General features: G+C 40.4%; 2 protein-coding genes across 5 annotated transcripts in view; one reads left to right on the top strand and one right to left on the bottom strand.

Moving 5' to 3' along the window:
• The window catches only part of LOC136872694 (peroxisomal leader peptide-processing protease), a 1,469,308-nt gene that overhangs the window by 27,083 nt on the left and 1,419,868 nt on the right, over positions 1–22,357 (top strand). The gene's annotated exons all lie outside the window — the stretch shown is intronic.
• Positions 20,783–22,357, bottom strand: part of ITP (ion transport peptide) — a 435,567-nt gene continuing 433,992 nt past the window's right edge. For all 4 annotated transcript variants that reach the window (XM_067146517.2, XM_067146515.2, XM_067146514.2 and 1 more), the window contains one exon: positions 20,783–21,980. Coding sequence is in view for 1 of the 4 variants with exons in the window: in XM_067146515.2 (XP_067002616.1) it covers positions 21,872–21,980 (109 nt within the window). In the remaining 3 variants the exon portion in view is untranslated. The remainder of the gene's footprint in view (positions 21,981–22,357) is intronic.

Raw genomic sequence — 22,357 nt, forward strand, 5'->3', positions numbered from 1 at the left:
TTTTAAAAATTCATCCCTCCCTTTTTACCCCCTTGGCGACGGAATATCCAAACATCCTCGCTTAGTGAGCACCTGCCTAAATGTATCCTCAAAATTGCATTTCCTTATGTCCAGTAGTTTTGGCTCGGCGATGATGAATCAGTCAGTCAGGGCATGTTATGTCCGACTCGTTGGCTGAACGGTCAGCGTACTGGCCTTCGGTTCAGACGGTCCCGGGTTCGATTCCCGGCCGGGTCGGGGATTTTAACCTTAATTGGTTAATTCTAATGGCACGGGGGCTGGGTGTATGTGTTGTCTTCATCATCATTTCATCCTCATCATGACGCGCAGGACATCTACCGGCGTCAAATAGAAAGACCTGCACCTGGCGAGCCGAACCCGTTCTGGGATATCCCGGCACTAAAAGCCATACGACATTTCAATTCACGGCATGTTATAGGTTATAAATTTCATCATGCTCCGTATTAGCAGTTGATCACTATCAGAGGGTAGAGAAGGGTCCGCCTATTCAATACCATTAACTTGTTATATATATATTAGATACTGTTGTGCAATGTAGAACACAAAGATGCGTATTTATTTTATATTCTTGTATCAAATTTATGGCTTCAACACTATTTTTGTACATTTCGGAATATTTGTGGTTACCACCGACCATGTGTACATTTTGTCCCCCATTTTCTTTCTTCCTTGTCCCAGATTTGATCAACGGTATGATGATCGTAACTTTTATCACAGAACTGTCTCACAGATAGATGTGTTGCTATATTACACTGTAAAATATTTTATCATACACATTTTTTCTATTTGCTTTACGTCGCACCGACACAGGTCTTAATGGCGACGATGGGATAGGAAAGGCCTAGGAGTTGGAAGGAAGCGGCCGTGGCCTTAATTAAGGTACAGCCACAGCATTTGCCTGGCATGAAAATGGGAAACCACGGAAAACCCTCTTCAGGGCTGCCGACAGAGGGGCTCGAACCCACTATCTCCCGGACGCAAGCTCATAGCTGCGCGACCCTAACCGCACGGCCAACTCGCCCGGTCGTATACATTTCAACAAACCTCTGTGACATACAAATGTGATAGTGTAATATAGACCTTAGTGGCTATCAACACTAAACACTCTTTCAAAATGATCGCTCTCAAGCGAAGTTTGCATGTCACTTTCGTGTTTCCATTATTTTCAGGGTCAATTAACTCAAAACGTTTATTCAGATAGGGTAATGGAAATTTCTGAACTCGCTCGTCGTCACTTGTTTATTCCGGTTCCATTCACGTTTATCTAAATCTCAACCAAGAACTACAAGAAGCTGTGAGTAAATGAACTAGTGCGCTTTGTATCCTTGGCGCGACGCCTTGCAAGTGCTGGGGCTCCAAAGGTTCCAAACACTCGATGCGATATATATCGATTACTGGAATGTAATGATTTCTAAAATGTATCGATTACGATTTTATTTCAATATGTAAATTAAGAATAAAAGTTACATTTTGTGAAAAGTAACTATTACAAGTAAAAAATATTCGTTATAAGTAAATCGATTGCTTTTACTAAGTTACTTCCCAACTCTGGTAGTTCGATCGTGATCGCGCGAGTTACTTTTACAACATACCAACAAGTTTCATGAAAGTGCGGTTTAAAATATATATATATATTTTAAAAATAATGTACATTATTGTAGTAGGCCTATATATGCGAAATCATTTTATCTCACCTCATCACCGACTCCGTATCAGGAAACGGGACGAAGTAGATATTTGAGTTAAGTTTTAACGTACAAGTTGCGTTGCGTCTCACCGACACCGACACAGATAGGTCTTATAGCGACGATGGGACAGGAAGGAGCTAGGAGAAGAAAGCGGCCGTGGACTTAATTAAGGTACAGCCCCAGCATTTGCCTGGTGTAAAAATGGGAAACCACGGAAAACCATCTTCAGTGCTGTCGACAGTGGGGTTCGAACCCACTGTCTCCCGAATACTGGATACTAACCGCACTTAAACGACTGCAGCTATCGAGCTCGGTGAGTTAAGTTTTATAGTTCACTGGAGTGTGAAGATGAATTGATTTTAACAGATTTTATCAGCATTATACTTATATGGATAGACGTATTAAGATTGTTGAATTTGCTGCTTAATAAGTATACATTTATTTGTGTACAATATTTATGAAAGAGTAATCCTTTCTTACCGAAGGTTTTCTGCGCGAGTAAAAATTATAATTCTTTCCCATTTAATGAAAGTACGTATTTGTGGAAATGTTTAAAACAAAACCCAAAACTCGTATGAACAAATGATTCCTTATAAAACTACATCAAGAGGCAATATTTCGTAATTCCGTAAAACTAATAAAATAATGTTCATCTTCTCATTCAAAAAAGTAAATTCGTGGCAGACATATTTAAAGAATGAAGTGAAAATGATAATATAAATGAGTCAAAACTCGTGAAGTGGTTCCCTATTTCACCAATACTAAAAGACAAAATAATATATTGTACTTTAATAGTACTAAATGAAAGATATTTTGGCTATAAATAACTTTACAAAAAATATTTTAATGGTTACAAACAAATGAATTTTATGCAGTCTTATCCTCCTTCTTCCTGGTCTTTTCCCAGTTTATTGTGGTGGGCATTTGACTTGTGTTTGGCCCAATTTTATGGCCGGATGCCCAGGAATATATTTTTGATATAGCGATCTCTAATTATTATTAAATTTGGAATTAAATTCACACCTATTTAATTCGACCTTATTTTTTCGAAATGAATAAATATCATTACTCTTTATATTGGCGCTGTATTTTGCCGAAATGAATTAATATCATTATATTGACATACACGTTACTTCGAATTAAAATAATTTACCAAAATATCTCGATCAAATTCGAGATGGGGGTCATTAAAATCAAATTGCTATCAGAAGAAATTCTGTAGGCGCCAATATAGCCATGTTACGTAATAAATAGAAATATTATTTAGTATGAGCTCTGTCTTTTTTCCATGGGTTGGTCAAGGGCTGATGATATCCAAACTTATGTCGTACCTTAGTACTTGTTGAAATAATTTAAATAAGGTGGGAATATATCAGAGTTAATCATCTTAACGAAACAAATTAACTTAACCATATACTCCAACAACCTCATACATATATACCTATGACATACCCTTTTGCTGTACAACTTCCGATTCACACAGCTTTCATGTACGTAATTGCATTCGAAGTATCATGATATCTTATTATTTAAGGTGTGACGACCCTCCTAAAATTACGAGATGAACCCAATTTGCTTAGATACTCAACTATCATAGCACTATCACTCGATACAGTCGATCGCTTGCTCCGTCCTGCATCCGTTGGTCCTCGGTTGGTTCTTCGCTCTACGCAATTACACATATTTTATATCCACAGAATGTATACACGGTATTAACGCACAGTGATATTTGGTTACAGGAATACCATACTTCTAACGTTTGTTGTCTAATTTATTGGCATCCCATGATAACGACTCACGTAACTGAGTCTCTCTATTAGCACATGTTATTTACCATTCTCGCCAATTAGACTGCCGCAGTATACATGTAATGTACACCCAGGTAATGAATCGGTGTCTACTTGAACGTACGAGACTTCATAGTAGAAATGAAATGGCATATGCCTTTTAGTGCCGGGAGTATCCGAGGACATGTTCGGCTCGCCAGGTGCAGGTCTCTTGATTTGACATCCATAGGCGACCTGCGCGTCGTGATGAGGATGAAATGATGATTAAGACGACACATACACACAGCCGTCGTGCCAGCGGAACTAACCCATTATGGTTAAAATTCCCTGCCGGGAATCGAACCCGGGACTCCTATGACCAAAGGCCAGCACAGTAACCATTTAGCCATGAAGCCGGACTTCATAGTAGAACTCACATCTAACAGTTATTGCACTAAATCCATCTATAATAGATGGAATGTTTTATCAATAATATGTTAAATTAATATATCGTACATGCATTGTACTAACGTTTCCCTTACAACTGTGTCTCAATCAAAGAGACGATGTGTGACTGTTACAAGAGGATGGTAGTCGGATAAGACAGTTAACACGATGAGCAAGAATAATAAGAATCTGAATCTCAGCCTTAATCTGAATATCTCAATATGAATCACGCAATACGGGTGCGCGTTCTTAAATAGTGACATTACATACTGCGTGGGCTTAGAAGAAAGTTCGTAGGTACCAAGCACAGCCGTATGTATCTATAGTTGGGGACAAAACATGACGGCCTCAGTTCGTGGAAGCGAGCTGGAAGCCAGCAGTCAATCATACCCTGCACCCTGCTGAGTTAACGAGTTCTAAGTGATCCTTGTTTGGTGTGGAGAGGTTGCCAAACCACCTTTCACATTCTCTTCAGTCTTTACCCTTTTTTCGTGTCGAGTACAGTGGACGATTTGGCAACTCCGGCTACAGTAGATGTAGTAAATCCTGTAAGCCGCTAATAGACACCGGGTTGCCGCTGGAGAGTGGTGGTCTGAGGCGAGATGGTCATGTTTTGTCCCCAAGTATACCTGACTTGGTCCATTAATTGCTCGTACATTTAAATATACACATACAGTATTTCATGGCTCTAATTGGTCAAGCAAAAGGTTGAAGAACATACGGAGCATCACAGTCTCCTCTTCCCGTTGATTGTTAAACATCTCACTGGTATTTGTTCCGGCTGTCTTTCGGCATTCAGCAGAATGTTGCAAGACTGTCTCAGAATTCTCTTTGTAAGCTCCAACCGTCTGACATGTTTTCAACAGACTTTCCTTGTTAAAAAATTGAGTTATTACAAAGGGCTCTACAAGCAGGCTTAAACCTTATTAATATTATCGATTTATGCTATAAACCATTCATGTATTAATTATCCACTGAATACATTACCAGTGTCGTCCTATAATTATTTGATTTATATTTTAATTACAATATCTGATATGTCCCTTGGGTTCGGGATTTGATCCCTGCATGGTTACATATTCATTGTAATGTGTTTCTGTAGTTATTGCTAGTGTGATGTGTAGATGAAGGGAAGTGTATTAAGACGAACCCAAAACCCAATCCCCGAGCCATGTGATTTAACCATATGCAGTTAAAATATTCGGCCCGGCCAGGAGTGGAGCCCACCGCCCTCTGAACACAAGACCAGTACGCTGACCATTCAGTCACTGGGGCGAACTTGAATTTTATATAGTGTCTATTTCGGAAATTGTATCTTGTAAATTAATGAAATTCACATATATTGTAATATATAAACAAAAACAAATGGATCCTACAAGTAAATGGTGACGCCTGAAGGAGAAGGAGGCTGACGTTGTTGCAAAGTTTACAGTGCCACCAATCACTACAGTTGAAGAGACCTGGACTAAACTGAAAGACGCCACTCATGAAGCCGCACGCTCCTTTCTTGGAACAACTAAACCAGGACGACGAAGTATTGACAAAGACAAGTGGCTTTGGAATGACGATGTTAAGTATGCAGTGTGGAAGAAAAAACAGCTGTACAGTGAGTTTCTTTCAGGTAAAACACCATTTCGTTGGAATACCTACAAAGCAGCCCGTAGTGAATCGAAGGAGGTCATTGCAGTAACGAAAGTAAACCGGCATGCAGACCTATATGCTAAACTTGACAAGCATGAAGGCGAGCAAGACGTTTACCGGCTAGTCAAATCGAGGCAACGCAAAACGGAAGACATACAACGTTTTTACGGCATCAATGACGAGACAGGTGAGCTACTGTTCGACTGGAAGAAAGTGCGGGAACGCTGGCGGAGCTACTTTGAGAACATTTCAGCCGGAGAATTTCCCCACCAACCAATCCCAAGCATCTCCACTGTTGAAGGTTCAATGAAAAAAATTGGCATTGCCGAAGTCTAGACTGTTCTGAAGGAGATGAAACGAGGGGAAGCCACCGGCCTCGATGATCTTCCGGCAGAGTTTTGGTGCTCTCAACGGTGGATTGCAGCAGTATGGCTAACGCAGCTTTTCAACCAGATCATCACAGAAGGTCAAATACGAACAGATTAGCGACGGAGCATCACCGTACCAATCTTCAAGAAGAAAGGAAGTCCTGCAGATGGTTATTATTACCGCCCGATCAGACTTCTGAGCCACGCATTGAAGGTCTTCGAACGTATTCTCGACAAAAGGATTCGCGAGATAGCCAAACTTACAACGAACCAAGCTGGATTTGTGAAACACAACAGATGCAATCCGCGCTGCACGGCTGTTAGTTGAGAAACACCATGAAAAGAATAAGCCGCTTCATCTCGCTTTTATGGACCTTGAGAAGGCCTTCGATCGAGTACCACATGATGTAATCTGGTTAGCATCTGGTTTGAACCTGAGAGCCGACATGATTCAAATGCTAATCTTTTCTTCGAACATACTACTGCACATGCCCTGTGAATATGAACTTCCTATCTATAATCTTTAAAGGTGTTCTGGTTTTTATGAAGATGAGCGTATTTTCATGTTATCGAACCATGAGAAAATTTCTTTAAAAATGTATCAAACCTGTAAACATTTTAAATAATTATAGTGAAACGACATTTGGTTACCTTCGTTTTTAAACAAAGGACGGAACTTCTTGTCTTGTTCTGTACGCCCGCGGTTTAACGTATGCCGCCCAATAGACCGTTATAAATTTACTTTTCCATTTAACCTGTAGGACTGTAGAAGGCATCGCTCAGTTTTTTATTCGATAAAATCTATTTGATAACTAAAAATATGAGGTTTTATATTTGTTCATATAGTTTTTGTTATTCGAAGCTCCTTCTCCTTGGAAAAAATCCTGTGCCCAGCTTTGGGCACAGGAATAATATAGTCTATTTATCCGAGTTGGTGAAAGATTTGGAGGCGATGCTGAAAGCCCGGATAAAATTTTGAAAACAGAGCCGAAGGTAAACGGAAGAAAAATAAAATAAAAGGCATAAATGTGTGGAATTCTACTGTACTTTCCTGAAGTTGATTTAGACACCGCAATTTACAATGTGTCTCCTATGCGAACAAAAGTTACGACCGCGCTTATTTCTTTCACGGTTGTGTACGACAGGGTGGTCTAGCCAGTTGGTTCCCAACTAGAATATCGCAGGTTTCAATCTTAGCGCCTTCCGCTCAGATTTTCAATTTGAGGAAAGTCCCTGCTGAATCCTAAATTGAGTCTGGGTGCTCCATCGTGCCCGCATAAACATGGTAAAACTCGTTGAAAAAGGAAAAAGAAATAAAGCTGATTAAAACAGACGTTTGAATGTTTGCATTATCTATGGCCCCACGAAGGAATAACAGGCATTAAAGAGAATCTAAAAAGTCTTAATTGTATCCTCCTTGGTTGGAAGGTCAATGTTATGGTCTTCGGTTCAGAGGATTTAGGATTAGATTCTCGTCTTGGCCGGTGTCTGGTTTGGGAGCTGAGTGTTCGTGTTCGTCTTAATGCACATCCACGTCCAACACATGACAATCCCAGACATCACAGAAACAGGCAATAGAATACATCCTTCCATATTGGGTTGGCATCATACCGACATGGTAATATATAGCATTTTTATAGAGTATTTGTCGGTTAAATGTCGAGTGTATCACTAGAGATCTTTTACATGCCGACATCGTACGTTATGGAGTGCTGAATGGACTTTTCCCCGCCCTTTAAAAATCCGACTGCTTCTGCCAGGTTTGTTCCTGTGATAGTGGAATCTGGAGAGTGACGTTTGGATTCACAGGGAGAGGTACGCTATCGGCAAAGGGTCAACAGGTGGGATTACTGCTATACCAGAGTAGTATTAATTGTGAATCAATGGGTGCGATGAATACCGCACCACGGTGACGTCGACAGATGATTAGCAGATAGCATGAATGTCCTATTACAGCGGAAACGTTAGAGAATCAGCTGGTGAGATTAATGTCGTAACACGTTGATGTCGACAGAGAATGCTATGAATGTTGCACCACAGAGGTGTCGAAAGAGGGTCATCAGTTGAGATGAATATCGTACCATAGGGGTGTTGATCGAGAATCATCAGGTGGGATAAATGTTGTACCAGTGTTGTTGGTGGAAGATCAACAAGTGAGATTAATATGGTGCCACAGTGGTGTCGATCGAGAATCAACAGTTTCGGATAACGGAATGCTAGTCATAGTTAATTCCGTAGTTGACCTCACAAAGCTTATATTCGAACTATCTTCCATTTGATGAGGAGTATGTTCATACACATTCTTAGGTAAATGTCAACTTTTAGATTAAAAGAAAAACCACTAAGAAATTTTCAGCAGACTTGACCCCGAAACAAGTTTTAAAAGATGTTTGACTCAAATGCTATGCATATTGTTTCATAGAACAATATGGCATTTTATATAATCTTCTGTTCAGTCGGTTTCAAGTGCCGCGTTAGATCATGAAGCTAAGGGCTGAGGGAATATGTTGGCTGGTGAAGTTGTTACAAACCTCTATGGAGATAACAAATTGGTTATGCATACAAACTAACATCAAGGAAGGTGAAAGGAAAAAAAAAAAAACTTAGAGGAAACCCATCACACTTCCTCATATTCTAAGCCAATTACCATGACCCAAGGAGGAGCGCCTTGCTATATTTTAGAATTATTTTTCTTTCCTTAGTTCTGCAACTCTGTCTGTTAAACTATAAATTGTTTGCTGTTCATGTTTGTTTTGTAATTTTCGTTTCAAATATCTGATATCTTTAGAAAGTTCAATTTTATAAATGCTATTCGTCTCTGTTTTGTAAATTGGTGACGCATGAATTCGGAATCTATTTCTCTTTATTTTTCACTTGGTCACCAAATGATAACTGCTCATATGAAGGTATTTTAAACCGTGAGTTGAAAATGTCAGGGTGGTCTTGGTGATGATTATTGTTTTAACAGGAAGCACTACTGGTTAACCATCCTCTCTTAACACTAATGAGAGAGAAATAGGCTGACTCTTCGAAGAATGAGGGCATCGCAAAAGAAAGGAAACGGTTACGAAAGGCGTGAAAATAATAGACACACTAGGCCTTGCTAACTTAATACTGTTGGAGTCGGAAGAGAATAGGAGTTGACTATAGAGAGTCTGATAGGACAGATGAAGGTGAGAAGGCTAGTACAAGTTAGTGGAAGCAATACGAGACTCGATTAAGAGTTCCTTGATCGCCAGTCTACGCTCCCAAGTTGAGAGCTGTCGGGGGTTCCACTTTCAGTCGCCTCTTACGACAGGTAAGGGATGTATTCTAATACCTGCGTTGTCAGGTATAAACTCGAATCCCCCAGGTTCCCTTGGTGCAATGGATGCCTTTTCGCAAGAACGGGTAACGTTGAAAGTATTGAGTGTTCAAAGTAGATTTTTTCCGCTGTGGGTTCTAGATTTAAGACCACTATGTTCTGTTTATGGGTTCCCGAAAACGTACCTCCCTGCTCTAAATCGCCAAAATTCATACCGTGATCCGAGTGTTGTTAAAGCACAAGTTTAACCCTCAGTCTCTCAAGCAAGTGATGTATGGCGACTGATTCATGCTCGGGTTACATCGGTACCTGTAGTAATGGAATAGAATTTACACATACTGGTTCTGACAGCGTAATGAAAGGCTACAATGATGAACGTTGAGCTTATTTTCAGCCTGAACAAAGCGGGTGTTTTTGTTGTAATAAATTATAGCCAAGAAGAGAAGCGATTTTCGTAAATTTTCTTTATTAGTGACCAAAATATAGTGAGGAAGAGAAAATTATATAGTAGGTGAAATGAGAATCGTTTTATCTGAAGTTTCCTTTCACTGAGAGCATATTTCAACCTCCGATGACCGGTAGCATGAAGAAGTTTCCTCATGGGGTCGTTAGGCTCTTCCTGTGTTTCTTGATGGGAAAGCGACCCGCCTGTTTCCTCGGACAGTTTTGGGCGTGTTCTTTTCTTTAGAATATTTGAAAACTGCCAAAACTTTTCGACTTTTTGCTTTGGGTTCATCTGAATGAATTCAGTGTTTTCACCATAGGGGATATCAGTCACAATTATTTTATAATGACACATTGCTATATCAGACCAGAATAAAACATGCATGATGACTTGATCTGTCAGCTTACCATTGTGGTGAAGTTGTGATAAAGTTCACCTGGTAAAAAATGACTCCATGTAGAAAACAAACGAAAGTTCATCAATCAGTCATCACTGATCTGAATTTAGGGCAGTCGCCCTGGTGGCAGATTCCATATCAGTTGTCCGCCTAGTCTCGTCTTAAATACTTTAAAAGAATTCGGAAATATGTCGAACATCTCTTTTGATAAATGATTCCAATTCCTACCTCATCTTCCTATAAACGAATATTTGTCCCAATTTGCCCTCTTGATCTCCAACTGTATCTTTATATTGTGATCTTTCCTACCTTTAAAAACACCACTCAAACGTATTCGTCTTATAATGTCATTCCACTCCATCTCTCCACTGACAGCTCGGAACGTATACCGCGTAGTCGAGCAGCTGGTCTCTTTTCTCCCAAGTCTTTCCATCCCAAACTTTGCAACATTTTCGTAACGCTACTTTTAATCAATCACCCAGAATTCGATTCTTTCTAGTTCTCTAATCAAGTAATCCTGGTGAAGGTCCCATACACTGGAACCATACTCTAACTGTTGACTTACCAAAGACGTAACAGACCCAGCGTAACAGACACAAGGGCAGACAGTAAGTTTTGAGCAGATGGATTCAGGCATGACGAGTCCAGCATCTGCAAACAAGCTGCAGAAAATCATGGAAAAACCTGCTGGGCATCTCTGATAAGCTCTTTAACAACTGATAGGAAATCTGTCGCCTTAGCAGATCATTGATGATTGATTTGATTGCTTACTTATTTGTGTTATCAATTTTTATCTAATGATCAAGGGCTTTCAACTAGTTCTGAATGTTAGAAAACATTAGATAAGGATTTCTCATTTGATGTACAGTCGCTCAAAAAAAAAAAAAAAATACAGTAAAACAAATCAGCGCATGGTACTGTGTAACTTCCTCGCAGGTACGCGTTTCTCAGAAACAATTGAACCTATAGATATAATATTTCTTGTGGGTATCCGCAAGGTTTGTATCTACATTTAAGGTGAATTATATTTTGATAATAATTCATTTAATTCTGATCAAATATTAAATGCGGGGAACATTATATTATGCGGTAATTTTTTGAGTGACTGTACATACATTGTATCTGTGTTTTTAGTTCGCAAAGAATGTTGCTTTTCTCAAAAGTGCCTGTTTTCATAGGCCTGCTTTCATATATTCCTAACTTTGCTTCCAAAATATAACCCACACATCTTTTCTATTCAAGACAATCCCCTGTGGATGTGGGACGCAGACGTGGAATACACCTACGGTACTTCATGCCTGTCGTAAGAGGTGACTAAAAGGGGCGACCATGGGATGATGACATTAGAACTATGAGAATACTTGTGATTAGTACCGTTACGTGTGGAACACCATGAGTCGACGTTACTTGCGACTAGTACCACCTTGCGAGGAAAACCATGGGTCTACGTTACATAGGAGCAGCACCATTATGCGAGAAACACTACGGGTCTGGGCGTTGTTTGTGATAATGATCATCGTGTGCATTCCACCGGTCGGTTCCACTCTGTTCAAAATGAGTAGTACCACTTTATGAGAAATACCGCACGTTGCCTGTGATTAGTGTCACGTCGTGAGAAACACCACGGGTTTGGCTGGTACCCGAGATTAGTACCACTATGTTAGTAAAATCATGGGTCTGCGTTGCCTGAGAGTATTAGTACCATTATGTGAGGAACACCATGGTTTTGTGTTGCCTGTGAGCGTTGCCATAATGTGTGATACACAGTGTGTCTACATTGCCTATGGTTAGTACCACTATGTGAGCAACACCATGAGTATTCGCGGCCTGTGATTAGCTCCAATAAGTGATGAACACCACGGGAGTACCGGCACCGTGATTTGTCCCTCTAAGTGAGGAACACTATGGGTCTGCGCTGCTTGTGAGTAGTACTGTTATGTGAGAAACACCATGGGTTTGTTTTACCTGTGAGTGGTGCCATTGTGTGACATACCATGGGTCTACATTACTTGTGATTAGTACCACCATGCGAGAAACCCCATGAGTCTACGTTACCTGTGATTAGTATCACTATAGGAAGAACACCATGGCTCTGCTTTACCAATGATAAGTGCCATTGTGAGGGGCCGGTGACCTGGTTTTGAACCCATTTAGATAATAATTAATATCATCACAGTAATTAAAGCACCGTGAATTGGATCTACTGATTGTTTTTGTTTCACGATCATTTTTTCATCATCATTCATTTTAAATTCTGGTCAGTGGATACATTTTGAGGTTTTAATTTTCGTTTCGTTCACTTCGTACCATTAGCGGCCGATGGCCTGGCTGTTAGGCAACTTTAAACAACAAACATCATCATCATCATCATCATCATCATCATCATCATCATCATCATCTCTATTCAAGACATAACAGATTTTCCTTTGGATTTCGAAAGTAAATCAACCATAGACAAAATAAAATAAAATAAAATAAAATAAAATAAAATAAAATAAAATAAAATAAAATAAAATAAAATAAATCTTCTTGGCCTTCTTCCCAGTTTCTTAGAATCGGAACTTGATTTGGATTTGACTCAGACTCCGTTTCATGGTCGGATGCCTCTCCTGACGCCACTCCTGTGTGAAGGGATGCATACACTTGTGCGTTTGCGCGGTTGTTGGTTAGTATAGTACGTCGTGTGTGTATCACGAGGAGTGTATTAAGACGAACACAAACACCTAGTCCCCGAGCCCAAGGAATTAATCACACGCAGTTAAAAATCGCCAGCCCGGCCGGGAATCGAACCCTGGGTCTTCTGAACCGAAGACCAGAACACTGACCAAGCAGCCAAGTATCCTAACAAAATAAAACAAATCTCGTGTATTAACACATTCATTTAACATGGAGAATAACTGAAGAGGAACTGTTTTATATTACTATTATTTTCCGAAAATTTATTAACGGTGTTTAATATCAACCCTAACTTCACGTTAATGGCCTAGCATGCCAAGTTTCGGTAGAAAACACCTGTGCAACGGATCCAGACAAAGGACTACTCAAGCAAAACAAACTTGTAGTTTTACGCGTGGAATCTGAACCACATGCACTGGGGGAGATCCAAACCAGATAACTACCGAGCAAATGGCTGCGCGGTTAGGGGCGTGCAGCTGTGAGCTTGCATTCAGCAGATGGTGGGTTCAAACCCCACTGTCGGCAGCCCTGATGATGGTTTTCCGTGGTCACGAACCTACTACGCTGGCGTAGCAGGGGGAGAGGTGATACTCCCACGTGGCGCGTCCCAGGTGGCGGATAGGGGGGGTCCTAACCGGCTTGCCGGCGGACTTGAGGGAAATAAAATACCTCTCGCGGACCAAACACACTACCCCCTGCGGGTGGGGGATGCACATGTAGAATACACCCTCGGTATCCCCTGCCTGTCGTGAGAGGCGACTAAAAGGGGCGACCAAGGGATGATTGAATTAGAACCATGAAACTACTTTTGATTCGTACCATCACGCGGGGAACACCATGGGTTGCCTGTACTTACGAGTAGTACCACTTTATTAGGTACGAAACAAGTTTGTGATTAGTAGCAGCAATGAGTTGGTTCTCCTGTGGGTTTCCAGTACCCGTGAGTCGTACCCATGTGAGCAACACCGCGGGTCTGGGCGTTGCCTGTGAGTTGTACCACTATATGACCGACACTGTGGGTCTGCGTTGCCTGTGATTAATACCCACTATGTGAGGAACACCACGGGAATACCGGCACCCGTGACTAGTACACCTAGGTGAGGAACCTCATCGGTTTGCGTTGGCTATGAGTGGCGCCATTGTGTGAGAAACACCATAGGTCTGCGTTACCTGTACGACGTACAATACTTGTGAGTAGTATATCATGTGTGGAACACCGTGAGTCTTCGCTACTTTTGATTAGTACCCCAACATGACAAATACCATGGTTCTACTTTACTAGCGACATGTACCATTCTGAGGGGCCCTTGACCTGGATTTTGGACCCCTTTAGACATCAAGTATCCTCGATTCAGGATTATGCTTTATAAGTGGTCCCTTGGTCAGTAATACTATTATGTATGGTCTTTTTTTGAGTCAGATCCACTTTTTTTTGTTTTTTGTTCTTTTTTGTTTTTTGGGGTTCATGTCCATCCATTCATTCTTCATGACATTTTTTTTGGTTAGTGGATGTTTTTGAACTTTTTGTTTGTCATTTCATTTCGTACCATTAGGGGCCGATGAGCTCGATGTTAGGCCCCTTTAAAGAACAAACATCATCGATTTTCCGTGGTTTTCCATTTTTACATTAGGCAAATGCTGGGGCTGTACCTTAATTTATGGCTACGGCCGCTTCCTTCCCACTCCTAGCCTTTTCATATCCCAACGTCGCCTTAAGACCTATCTGTGTCGGTGTGACGTAAAGCAACTTGTAAAAAAGTCAATAGAGTAACCGCGACTATATCAGGCAGATGTCACACGCACTAAAAACGCGGAGTTGTGGACTACGATGTACCTAAGCCTCTAAGAATGAAACTGTAGCATGTCAAAGAGATAACTATAATGAAAATGAATGGAGACCTGAATCTTCCCACAGCCTAAAGTTATTTCTATCATAGAGGAAATTATTTATTCCCCCGGTTGCACTCTCCCGTATTTCCCTATTGGAAACCTGGTATTGCTTTTGGAGTTTAAAATTGCATTGAATATTATTTTAGTTCTGCTTTTATATAATTATTGTAGTGGAGTGACTACTTCCTCAACGGATCTTCTTTTTTCTGGCATTTCCAAATTATCTGTGGTCGGCGTTAATGTGGATTTTTTTTGCTATTTGTTTCACGTCGCACCGACACAGATACTGCGACGATGGGATAGGGAAGGCATAGGAAGTGGAAAGAAGCGGCCGTGGCCTTAATTAGTGTACAGCCCTGGCATTTGCCTGGTGTGAAAATGGGAAACAACGGAAAACCATCTTAAGGGCTGCCGACAGGGGGCTCGAACCCACTATCTCCCGATTACTGGATACTGGCCGCACTTAAGAGACTGCAGCTATCGAACTCGGTTTAATGTGGATTAAGCGCAGTTTTACGTCCGGATGCCTTTCCTGATGATGGCCGTATGGGGAGGGATTATTCAGTAGTGCATGCTTCTGTGATGGTTAGTTGTGTGTTTTATGTAAATGAAGATGCGTATTAAAACGACATTAAAACGAACACACTCCGGAAACCTTAAAGGCAGTAGTTAGTGGGACGTAAGGCAAATAACATTATTATTAAAACGAACGCAAAATCCCAGCCCTCGAACCGGGGAAATTGGCCAGAGGTGGTTAAAATCACCGAACTCTGAGCCTTCAGAGCCAAAGGAAACTTCGCTGACCATTCAGTCAAGGAGCTGGACATTATTTCCTCAATGGTTATCTGCTCTTAAATCTTACGTCAATCCCAATAATTTGTATGTACAGTACATCGTTATGATTATTTTCTCTGATGCAGTTTTTCATTTCGTCATTGTTCATTGTAGTTTTAGCCTGTCCCATGCATTTCCTCCACCATGATTTATTTCAAGCATTAGGGTATTTTTCTTCTAATGGATTTGTAAGTTCGAAAGTTTACCAGAGAAGTTCCTCATTTAGAGTTAGGAATTTAAAATAATGTATTCCCATCGGTGTTTCTTTAGATTGTATTACTTTTTTTTTTTTTTTGCTAGTTGCTTTACGTCGCACCGACACAGATAGGTCTTATGGCGACGATGGGACAGGAAAGGCCTAGGAATGGGAAGGGAGCGGCCGTGGCCTTAATTAAGGTACGGCCCCAGCATTTGCCTGGTATGAAAATGGGAAACCACGGAAAACCATCTTCAGAACTGCCGACAGTGGGATTCGAACCCACTATCTCCCGGATGCGAGCTCACAGCTGCACGCTCCTAACCGCACGGCGATTGTATTATTTGAAGTATATCCTACTTAGTGCCTTTTCTGAGAATCATACCTGCATCCAGGGGCGTTTTCCAGCACCCTAACTTATAGTTTCAGTTCACTTCCATAGTTCTCCTACACTTCTTGTTTCATTGTGTTATATTTCTGTTTGTAGTATCAAGATTTCTCCTTGGTATTGTGTCTGGCTGCTTTTTACCGGTCTTTGCTTACTGTGACTTCGAGATATGTAGCTCCATGCCCTGCTCTCCAGTCTGTTTTGTCGTGCACTTATCTTTTGTGAGCTTCAACTCTTCTACTACTGTTCTGGTGTAAACATTAAACTACTCCGAATTTTCTGCAAATTTTTGGAATGGTGAGCCGATGTTCCAATTATTCACATATAATTTCCACTATTCCTGAATTCGAAATCGGTATGATGTAATTATTAATGGAATTTTATGCGGGTCGCGCAGCTGTTAGCTTGCATTCGGGAGATGATGGTTCGAATTTACCGAGAGCAACCCTGAAGATGGATATCCGTGATTGGTAAAACTTTCCGGCCTGAGGAGGGTGGTACAAAAGAGATATAATCTAATATAGCGCGGATCGCACGTCACAAGCGCGTTATACAAGGCTGCCAATTTAAAAACTTAAGTCCGGATAGCGACGCGAGTATTGGGCTTGGGGCAAGCAAAGGAGATCTAGGGGTGATAGGCCCAAGTCAGAGCCCCGAAGCGGTCCACAGGCCTCTAGTATCCCCTGAGAGAGCAGCGCATTCTACGTTCAACAGTGGACAATGTGACTTATTGAAAACTCTACGAATTTCTCTCCTTTCACACTTAATATGTTTACTTCCGGGATACAGCACTCACATTCGGCACACGCCATGACACTTTTATAGCTTTACGTCAGTGATACAGCACTCTCATCCGGTACACGCCATGACACTTTCAAATTTCGCGGTTACATTCTTTTTTTGCAGAATGTGGCAGCTTTGTGGACTGACATGATGCGAGCTCTATCGGAAATAGTAGTAAACTGCTCATCATATGCCGGCCAATACAGCCAATAGGATCACAAAAATGGCTGCATTTCGCTGATTTACATAGTTTCCTTTTTAATTTTCCTATGTAAGTAATAACGCTTCTAGGGGTAGGCTGGTGGATCCTTGGCAAGCGTAAAGGGAGGATTTCTCCTCTCTGCTACTTCAGGTATCGTGTCACGTAATTTTTACGCGCTTTTCTCATTACTGAACGCGCACTCCCGTTAGTAAAGTGTAACCCCGTGATTTTTTTCACTAGGCTAACCCTTAAATAAGGCCACGGTGCTTCCTACTGGTCCTAGTCCTTTTTTCTCATGGCACCGTCGCCGATAACCTGTTTATATGCGTGCACCATTTAACAGGAAATAAAACTGTTCGATAATGTTTCCCGTTTTCATTGGCTTCGTATCTTGTTAACAATGACCTATGTCCTCTCCATACCTTATTCTACCGTGGTATTTGATTCTTTACCCTTTAGTACTATACTTATTTATTCTATAAGGGCTATCCCTTTCAGACCGTATACGCACAATTGTGCGGGTTCGTATTTTATATCTGAGCTTATTTGATGTTTTCTTGGTGCTACCGGGCGAGTTGGCCGTGCGCGTAGAGGCGCGCGGCTGTGAGCTTGCATCCGGGAGATAGTAGGTTCGAATCCCACTATCGGCAGCCCTTAAAATGGTTTTCCGTGGTTTCCCATTTTCACACCAGGCAAATGCTGGGGCTGTACCTTAATTAAGGCCACGGCCGCTTCCTTCCAACTCCTAGGCCTTTCCTATCCCATCGTCGCCATAAGACCTTTCTGTGTCGGTGCGACGTAAAGCCCATAGTAGTAGTTCTTGGTGCTAGACCCGAGTGCATTGCTTGTGCGGGAGACGTAGCATGTACTTCAGTTGTTTTTATTTAGCGCTTGACCAAAAGGGGGCAGGAAGAAGAGTTTAAAAATACAGTTCATCGACAAGATGGCGGGAAGCAGTAGTGCCTAAAATCTGAAAGGGACAGAATCACTTAGCGCTTCTTGTGCATTGCATCTGCTTCATAGTTGTCGGTCTGGTCCATGGAGTGTCAGAGAAGCAGGAGACAAAGGTGATGATGGTAAACTCAGTGAGAGGTGTAGAAGTAAACGAGGCCACGGAGCTAGTTGCAGATAGAAGTACGTGGATGCATCAATCCTTAATTTATCTACCGTCTTCTAGAAGATAAATGTAAACCCTGCTATTCAAATAACAGCGATATTAAGTAAGGAAGGAGTGAAATTTACAGACTTTTTAATGATACGACATTGTGAAGGTAAGTCGGGGTCATCAGTTCAAGTTTTATTCACTGTAGCAGGACATAGAATGTGCTGATATCTCAGGAGATAGTTCTAAATTCAAATTTTGTCTTTGTCGAACGCGCTGTCTTCCAAGAGCTTCACCTGGCTAGCAATAGCGACACGGATTGATTATGTTACCATATCAGTTGGAAGTTGGAATTCATCACTTCCACAGAATCTACGATGGATTTTACGTTGCTGTTGTTAACTGCTTGTGAAAGTAACTATGAAACAGTTTGGCAGCTCTATTGACACAGTGTGTGTGTGGTAAATTTTACTTCCTATTTTTGAAGGACCTACTACGCTGGCTTAGCAGGGGGAGAGCTGATACTCCCACGTGGCGCGTCCCAGGCGGCGGATAGGGGGGTCCTAACCGGCTTGCCGGCGGACTTGAGGGAATTAAAATACCTCTCGCGGACCAAACACACAACCCCCTGTGGGTGGGGAACGCAGACGAGGAATACACCCACGGTATCCCCTGCCTGTCGTAAGAGGCGACTGAAAGGGGCCCAAGGGGCTCTCTTCTTGGGAGTGTGGATTGGCGACCACGGGACCCTTAGCTGAGTCTTGGCATTGCTTCCACTTATGCCAGGCTCCTGACTTTCGTCTATCCTGTCCGACCTCCCTTGGTCAACTCTTGTTCTTTTACCGACCCCGGCGGTATTAGAGCATTCGAGGCCTAGGGAGTCTTTCATTTTCACGCCCTTCGTGCCCTTGCCTTTCTTCGTCCGTTACTTCATTTTTCGAAGTGACGGATCCCTTCTTTCTTCTAGTGTTTTTTCTCTCTCTACCCCCTGTGGGTGGGGGACGCAGACGAAAAATACACCCACGGTATCCCTGCCTGTCGTGAGAGGTGACTAAAAGGGGCGACCAAGGATGATTGCCTTAGAACCATTAAGCTACTTTTGATTAGTACCATCACGCGGGGAACACCATGGCTCACCTTTACTTGCGAGTAGTACCACTAAATTAGATACGAAATAGGTTTGTGATTAGTAGCAGCAGAGAGTGGTTTCCCTGTGGGTTTCCAGTACCCGTGAGTCGTACCCATATGAGAACACCGCTGGTCTGGGCGTTGCCTGTGAGTTATACCACTATATGAGCGACACCGTTGGTCTGCGTTGCCTGTGTTTAGTACCCACTATGTGAGGAACACCACGGGAATACCGGCACCCGTGACTAGTACACCTAGGTGAGGAACATAATCGGTTTGCGTTGGCTATGAGTGGCGCCATTGTGTGAGAAACACCATAGGTCTGCGTTACCTGTACGACGTACAATACTTGTGAGTAGTACCATAATGTTTGGAACACCGTGAGTTTACGCTACCTTTGATTAGTACCGCAACCTGAGAAATACTATGGTTCTCCTTTACTAACGATAAGTGCCATTATGCGGGATCGTCGACATAGATATTGACCCATTTAGACAAGCATAATCGATTCAGGATTGGGCTTTGGAAGCAGTCCCTTGGTCAGTAATATTGTTTCTGGGGATGTGAGGCATTGCGCGTCTTATTCACTGATTGTTTTAAATTCATATTCATCAATTCATTCTTCATCATCACGTTTTGATTTCTGGTCAGTGGATGAATTTTGTACTTTTAAATTGTAATTGCATTTCGTCTCATTTCGTACCATAGGGGCCGATGACCTAGATGTTAGGCCCCTTTAAACAACAAGCATCATCATCACGATAAATAGTAAACTTCTGATTGTGAAGAGAGTCGCAATTCGGATGTCCGATATGCCAACTATTTCCTCTTTGTATTTAATATTTCTACGATAAATTACTTGGTAGACTACTAAGACTTGGCCGATATTTGACAAGCCAGAACCTGGCTATACTGTCCCTATATTGTTATGGTGTCTACTGTGTTGCCAGTGGAGAGACTATTAAGCGAATTAGCATAATATCCACGGACAGAGAAAAGAGGTGTGCACTTGTTTTGTATCCTTTGTTAGGTCTAAAGTCAGGACTGGTCAGTATTAACAGATCGACGAGGAGAAACGCAAGGTTTACGAGACTGTTACATCAAATTTGAAAAACGTCTAGGATTTTTAATATGTAAGTTGTAAAAATTCCTATAGGGGTCAAGGGAATAATTCCAGAAGTTGTTGTCGAGTTCTAGAGACCATTAGGATGTACATAATAATTTTATATTTACTTAGCATTTTAGAAATCAAGGGATCACTCCACGTATTCGAATATCATTTAAATATTTTCAAATAGTCTTCATCGTGATTAATAGTAAATTTTAACCATCCTAATCATATTTTTAACCCATTTTCTTGAAATACTTGGAATATTATACTCTGTGCCGTTGTAAAGACTTGTATGTGGTTGTAAATAAAATAAATAAACACATAAGCCAATAAGTAAATTATATTGTTTAGATAATTGGGAATTAAGGATGTAAAGAATAAAGAGATTGTGAATGTAGTTCCAAAATATAGGTTTTAATTTTTTGCATAACTTATCAATTCCACTTACACCGTTCCTTCTCTTTTCAGCCGTTTCTCATTATAAATTATTTTCAACTTACAAAATATAAGAATACATTAGGGGTCAATAAATAAACAAAAACAGACATTCACATATTCTAGGATTTTACAAATAAACTAACTGAAATTGAAAACGTGAGACAAGTTTTAAATCATACAACCCGTAAAAATGAATGTCATTTTAAAGACATTTTAAATATAAGTATAAACACTCATTCTCACACAAAAGAAACTAAGTTATAGTTTCAAACATTTGCCTACATTCATAAAAAGAAATAGAGATTCATTCTCAAATTATGATGAATACTGTCAATGGAATGATAACTGAGTTCTCAATATAATACATTTGTATAATTTACACATAATTATTGGAATACTGTTGCTGTACTTACATTATATCCAGTTAATATTTTAAATTTACATCAGGAATTCACAAAATATAAATTTAGTGCTGCGGGATATTAAATAAATAAAACTGATTCATCATCTTTAAATAAAGTACGACTATGAAATATCCAAACGAAAGAAGAGATCTTCTGTAGAATTGTGAAATGAATTACTTTTTCCTATGTTTAAATAAAACAAAATACTGAATGAAAATTTAAATATAAGAATTACGCATTTCTTGTCTTTCATTGAACTTCACTATTGCGAAAAGGTAATGATAGCGGTTTAAAATTTTAACTGGATATCTTAAATAAAACTAAACATAGTGAATCATTTACAGATAAAATTGTTTACATAGTAGAGAGCTAATAAATTAACAGTCGAATGAAATGATATTAATGATAATGGAAATGATAAAAACAGATCTTTTTACAGCTCGGTTTTTCATGAACTTCTCCTTCCTCTCCAGACTAGAATATTTCAGTGAAACCTGTTTGTGTTGACCACCACTGAGCTACCTAATTATATCAACGTATATCAATGTTCTAGCATTTATATACGCAAAATGGTAGACGTGGATACGGTATGGTTGTGGTCAACTTCACAGGTTTTACTCTATTAATATTGTTGATGAATGTTTATTTTTTCCCGAGGAATTGAACCATTTGGTTGTATTTTTCTTCCTCTTCTTTTAGCTGAAGCGTATCAAGACAGCCTTCGAAATATTCACTACTGAAGCATTTAGATCTGAAACAAAATAGAACAAAGAAGATCAGTTTACTGTTATGGTTCGTTTTCTAGTTGTTGGGGCGGAGCTTTATCGAAGTCGTGGCAGTCAAAAATAAGTTGCCATGGATGTCATAAAAGAAAATGTAAAAATAATCCCCAAAAAACAAAAAAAACGTGGTTGGGATTTGTGTTAAAAATATGTAAAAAATTAAAAAAGAGTAGTTTTCAAAAAGTGAAAAAATATTATGTTTTAAAAAATTCTCAAATCGTTTAAATATTGCTAAATATCTAGAATGTTAGCTGTATGTCGATAAAAAGTTTATATTCATTTAAATTTGATTGTTTGATACAAAAGTTCATTTCAAGTTTTGTGAATAATTTGAAGAAAATATTCA

The sequence above is a fragment of the Anabrus simplex genome, chromosome 4, assembly GCF_040414725.1.
Source record: "Anabrus simplex isolate iqAnaSimp1 chromosome 4, ASM4041472v1, whole genome shotgun sequence".
Taxonomy (NCBI): Eukaryota; Metazoa; Arthropoda; class Insecta; order Orthoptera; family Tettigoniidae; genus Anabrus; species Anabrus simplex.